This window comes from Vigna angularis, chromosome 1 (assembly GCF_016808095.1).
Source record: "Vigna angularis cultivar LongXiaoDou No.4 chromosome 1, ASM1680809v1, whole genome shotgun sequence".
NCBI lineage: Eukaryota > Viridiplantae > Streptophyta > Magnoliopsida > Fabales > Fabaceae > Vigna > Vigna angularis.
The window spans coordinates 61,765,299-61,771,569 of NC_068970.1; the positions used below are offsets into that span (position 1 = coordinate 61,765,299).

A 6,271-nucleotide genomic window follows, 5' to 3' on the forward strand; every position below is an offset into this window, starting at 1 on the left:
ATAGAATGTTTATTTATGGAAAGTTTAAAGTGGCGCATTTTTTAATTTTTTATTAACGCGTGTCCACATCTTTCCATTAATTTTCAATTTTTGGGATACATAGACTTTCAATTTGGACAAATTTGTTTCACCAAATCATACTACATTTTTAGAGATGATACTTTCAAAAGTATTAGTATGATGAAGACGGTTATTCTGGATATATTTTAAAAGAATTGGTTTAAATTTTATTATTTCTAAAAATATTTTTCATCAATTAAAAACAAGACAAGGTTAATAATTTTTTTATGAATTCAGAAAAAGACAAGGTTAATATTAAGATTATTTAAAATGTTTGCTTTGATATAATTTTTTATTGTTATACATTTTTCCAAGTTTAATAACTAAAAAACTAGTTTTGTTTGATTTAGTTTGTAATTTTGTAATTGTCAGCGATTCAACGAGATTTTGTATATGATAAGAATAAGAATTAAATATCATTTATCTGTCACATACATCGTATTTGCAACGGGTGAATGTAAAATATTTAACTAGTATATTAAATCGTCACAATATGACTTATAGTTTGATGGTTGATTGTGTTACATTTTGGTGTGCATATTAGTTTTTCCCTTTATGAAAATGATTCGTTTTGAATTTTAATACTGATAAAACATGGGAACAAAAAGAAAAAAGAAAAAGATAAATAGTGATGATGCTTGCTGTCATGATAAACGAAGAGAGAAAATTAAGAGGAGAACAAATAAATTGAAGATAAATATTTTAAAAACTACTTTTCATATTTCATTTTTATTCTTCATTTTTTTTATTGGTTAATGCTTAAATATAGAATAAGTTTTTATTTTGGTAATCGTTCATGTAAATATCATATAGTATAATAATTCGCAGATGTGTTGAAATATAAACACATTGTCACTTACTCTCTTTAGAAGAATGAAATCCTGAAAAAATGAACTGAAAGTACATTTACTCTGACTTTCCTCTGATTTTAAAGTTTCAATAATTACACACTCATAACAATTCACAAGTTTTAAAGCGCTGTTGATGTTAGTTTTTTCAAAGACCACATACAAATTACGATGTTTTAATCTTCATATAACATTATTCAAGATACTAACAGACTGCATGCTTATTACACTGTTTTAAACGTTTACATACATTTAAAATATTGCATTGCCTGGTGATATTTTTCTTTTGTTAGAGGTTGCCACACTCAGTATGCGATGCAAATAAAACAGATTAAAATAAGATTTCTGCAGTACCTGACGCCCTACTCCTTTATTTTAATCACAACATTAAAAACTTACATTTCAATTCATAAAAAAGCAAACCTGGTTCAAATTAATTCGATAGGATCCAACTTATGACATGTAAAAATCAATACAAATGATATATAAAACACAGGGAGCTAAAGTGTAAATTTCATTAGTAATGACTAAAATATAAAATGTAACTTTTTAAGCAAGGAGAAGTGAATTTAACCTAAATTAAACTTCCCGCGACGAAATAAGATATCCAGATTTCTCCTTACAATGTTTGAATTTGCATTGTACATTAAAAAAACTATGTGAAGGAAGAAAGAAAGAAACAAAGGAAAGGGGGTCAATCAGTTGCACAATGAAGTGCCCTGTTCCTTGCTACACAGCTTAGTTTCGTTACCAAGGAAAGAAGACGCTATGCTTTATATATATGCTGTGAATCATGCCAGGCAACAGAACGATAAGCCTTTGAACTAAACGAAGAATGAAAGCCTCTATTGAGCTCATCGACCTTTGTATGGGTCGAAATGTTAATTCTTCCCACCCTGGATGCAAAAGGGTAGGATAGATTAGAACTCGGTAGTATATTTTAAAAAACATACGTAGCATATGATAGAATGAAAAGAAGGCAGCTAGCAAACTTCGCCAAAATTTTCAAGCCACAATTAATAGATGCTCAAGTAATTTAACAAAATCCATACTACTCTTTTCGCCTTTTATTCATCCTGTCTCACACTGATGGGCTTGCAAAAAGGTAAAAAGAAGGGAAAATCATTGGTGGACAACTAAACGAATTTTAATATCTACAAACATCACACTCCTTGAACACGTGAAGGAGGTATAAACCTCGTTAAGAGGAATTGCCCCCCCTCACGACATAACACGGGCTCTGCACTAGAGGTCACTGTTTCACTTGACGCTCATGCCCCCAAATAGAACGTAACCTAGCCAGAAAATTGGTATAAAAGTCTAAGATAATTGTGAGCAGTGGTAAGGCTGCGAGACTTGGATCTTTTGGACAGGTTAAATCCACACTAATTGATTCATATGTACAATAACCAACTTAAGTAATACACATGGATCATAGTTGTTAATAGATAGACCTAGAAGTTATGATACAGTCACCTTCTTGATTAAAACTCGAGTTTGGGACATACTTACATTAGAACATACAAACAGCTATCCACATACATAAGCATAAATAGTAAATATTAATGAACAAGTGCATGTCTTAAAGTAATTTCAATCTTTATTACCTTATGAGGTGGAGTTCCCGGTCTTGATGTGTTGTTGCCAAATCCACCTTTCACTTTCTTTTCAGAAGATTTAAGTATTTGAAAAGAGCATGTCAAAGTGTCATCCACACTCATCATAGCACCAGCATTATCAAATTCACCACAGTAATTGGGGGCGGAGAATATAGTCACCAACTGACGCTTGGCAAAAAACTCATATCCATCCTCTACAACCTGAAACACAGCCCAAAATTTCAAAAGGGAAACATCAAACCAGATTCACCAATATTTCTATATACTGATTCACCAATTCGTTAAAAAGAATATAGACCGATGAGCCAAGTAAATGTCCAATAAATTAGAATAGACAGACAGAGAAACAATGCAATACAAGTATAATATTAACAAAAATCAGGATCATCAATCAAACACCATAGATAACAAGCTGTCAAAGTTGATGCTACAGAAAAGAAAGAGAAAACCCAACTGGTGCTAGAAAATTACGGATTAAAATATTAAACAAAATAATTATTATTGCAATACTCAATGCGTGAGGTGAAAACACAAATTAATCACGTTCTCATGCATTCTGTCCCTAATTTTCCCTCTGATTCTCAGTCATAAAAAATAATGAATCTACTCAATGCATGTGATTATTCTTCATTAAACATTAACAATATGGGTAGTAAATTGCAAACGCATACATCATGCATGCCAAACTATAGAGAAATCGAAAGTATAGGTTTCATTACCTGATGAGCTCTGCAAATTAGGTCAAGATCATGCTGTTCAAGAAATTCAACAACCTTGTCAGCCCCAAATGTAAATGACACACCTCGATCATTTTCTCCCCACCCATCAAGATCTTTATCAGGATCAGCCCATAGAAGATCACAGAGAAGACCGTGATCTGGCACATCGATAGGACGAGCAAGATTCCGTATCTGATCCAAATGTTTAAGATCAGGTGATAGTCCACCATGCATGCAAAGAATCTTCTCATCTATCAGAGCAGCAACAGGTAGACAATTAAAGCATTCAGTAAATGTCTTCCAGATGCGAACATTAAATCTCCTCTTACACTCATCATAGAAACCATATATTCGGTTGATGGAGGCACACTCATGGTTACCCCTGAGAAGAAAGAAATTCTCCTTGAATTTGACCTTGTATGCAAGGAGTAAGCATATTGTCTCTATGCTTTGCTTACCACGATCAACATAATCTCCAAGAAATAAATAATTTGCTTCTGGAGGGTATCCCCCGTATTCAAACAGCCTTAAAAGGTCTGAGTATTGGCCATGAACATCTCCTGCAAATGAATCGTTTAACACAGATGCCATCTACTATTTAACATTTACAGATAACACAGTGGTCAAAAGCAAAGGAAGGCAACCTAAATGTTCTAGGGCTTTTACCACCTCAAACCAAAAGGTGCCAAAAAGTAAAAAACTAAAGCAGCAAGGCATTAAAATTAGAAAAGAAAACAGTAAAATTTCAACCAATTTAACATAAATCAACTACTCAAACATGACAATACTACTTAAAACTGAAAAGATGTTCAAGTGCAAAGCACAATAATAAGTTGAAAACAGGCTCCAATGTCAAAATTTCAAAAACAAAAATAAATACAGCAGCCAACACCGCAACCCTAAAGTTTAAATTCATGACAAAGAAAGTTAGATGGGTAGGCTTTGGGAGTTGTCACAATTATTGGCCATTTAAACCAAGTACCATGGAAAAGTCATCAAGGCAAGCAACTTGGTCGAACCAGGAAAACATCACAAGGCAGCAGAAGCCTGACAGAAGGGGCACAATATCTACAACCCCAAAAGCCCATCAATCCCTTCTGTTTCCACCCTTGGTCCCCCTTATTGGTCCCTATCAACCATATACGTGACACTGACAGATAAACAACAAACTTACAGAAAATCAGTTTCTGCAAGTAGTAATGCAATTATTGAGGTATAGAACTTTAGAAGGCATAAATTCTATCCAACAACGCATCGAAAACAATTCTTCATTTAAACAGAAACCTCAACACACAATTCCACACAAATGAAGAATTTATGATTTTGCAGAAGTTGTTGATTATCTCAGAAGTGTAGTAGCTATCACCACTGATCACACTTCCCTTTGCTACCACCCAATTCCTCGCCTGTCTTCTAAACAGCCGCAAGAAAACGAAACAAAAGAGTGAGCAGCAATCCCGTCTTCAGCACACACCAACCTAAATGGCCCATAGCAAATTCAATGCACCAAAAGAGATAGGAAAGAGACATGACGCCGTAACCTAAGACCTTCGTAGTCACGCCCAATCCTAATCGCCCCCTAATTTCAATTCCATGCAAAAAACGGTAATCCCAAACCGCATGTAAAACAAACAAGCAGAATCACAGGCAGGTTCACCCCACGTTTTCCATTCAATTACAGAATCCACACATCACAATTCACAATTATTACAAGACAAAAACCGACAAAACAACAAGCAATACAAAAAATTATAATTTAATCAACTAATTACGTGAAAAAAATATACCACAAATCTTAATTGGAGCCTCGAGTTCGAGAAGATTGGGTTGACTGAGAAAGATCTCTTTAGAGGAAGCGCAGAGTTGTCGAATTTCCGCCTCCGTAAGCTGCACCTGCTTCGTTGCTCTACCGTTCTTTGCCGCAACGAGCCGGCGGATAATATCGTCGAGCAAATTCTCATCCATCTCGCGATAATTTCAAAAGCGGATGATCGGGTTATGGGTTTGAGAAGGAGAAGAAAAGGGTTCACGCTTTGGCTTAAAGATAAAGCCGAAGAAAAAATAAGAGATAGAGAGAAGGCAAAGCAAAGGGTTTAACGAACGAATCAAAAACGAAAAAGGGGAAAGGAGCGAAACGACGAGGGGCTGATTGGAAATGGCGCCGTTTCCCGCTTCCAGAACGGAAATGACAAACGGAGTTGTTTAGAGAGACATCGACGACGCTAATAGTTATGTAGGTTTTGTACTCTTTGGGTTTGGCGGAGGGGAGTGGCCACTAGTACCAACCCTACCCTAGTTCTACTTGTGACAAGGACAAATAATAATACACATTCATCTTCCTTCTCATTTTTTTCTATAGGCAAATTGCCAAAAAAAAATAATAATAATATTAGTAACTAATTTATAACCATATATAAATTCTTTAATTTTTTTTATTTTTATTTTTTTACTAAAAGTAGTCGTGGCACCAACAACATGATTAAAAAGTAATAAAGAAAAATAAATCTGATACCTTACTTTGCCTCCCTGCAATGCATTGCATTCCTGAATCCTCGTCTGCAACCCTATCTGAAACATTTTAGGAAGTGGGACCCCACTCCTCGCACGTGCAATGGGTCGCCATGTCATCTTTTCTTCCTCTCATGTACCGTAGTTTTTTTTTTCCAGTCTGCAATTCACCATCATCATCATCACCCTATGATGATAATCAAGATCTTATATTACTCAACATGGGATTTATGTGATGAATGTCTCGATCTTTAATACGCTTTAAGTTTATGTAAAAATAACTCTAATTGATGCTAATTTCTTCAAAAGAAAAGTGTTAGTGTTTTATGAGAAAAATGGTTAAGGTTTAGATATATGACATTTTTTTTAATGCGACTAGTTAGACTTTATAATTGACCCGTGCTACACACGAGGTAAAATATAAATGTGAAATTGAAATATATTTAAAAAATAATTTAAATATGAACTAATACCTAAATCGGAAGTATAGAATTATAAAAGAACGAAAAAAATGTCA

The 6,271-nt window shown here is 34.3% G+C and overlaps 1 protein-coding gene across 4 annotated transcripts; it reads right to left on the reverse strand.

The window, feature by feature from the left end:
- Positions 1 to 1,405: 1,405 nt before the first annotated feature.
- Positions 1,406 to 5,585, reverse strand: LOC108347550 (serine/threonine-protein phosphatase PP1). Of its 4 annotated transcripts, none has more exons than XM_052875202.1 (5): positions 5,034 to 5,574; positions 3,705 to 3,806; positions 3,247 to 3,497; positions 2,516 to 2,728; positions 1,406 to 1,804 (listed from the first exon to the last, which is right to left on the reverse strand). In XM_052875202.1, the coding sequence occupies exons 1-5, from the start codon at positions 5,209 to 5,211 to the stop codon at positions 1,790 to 1,792; spliced, it is 759 nt and encodes a 252-aa protein (XP_052731162.1). In that variant the 5' UTR covers positions 5,212 to 5,574; the 3' UTR covers positions 1,406 to 1,789. The 4 variants fall into 4 exon arrangements, with proteins under 4 accessions (XP_052731162.1, XP_017442354.1, XP_052731161.1 ...); XM_052875201.1 differs by lacking the exon at positions 1,406 to 1,804 and adding an exon at positions 1,842 to 2,203 and having other exon boundaries at positions 5,034 to 5,577; XM_017586865.2 differs by having other exon boundaries at positions 3,247 to 3,806; positions 5,034 to 5,585.
- Between the last annotated feature and the right edge of the window lie 686 nt (positions 5,586 to 6,271).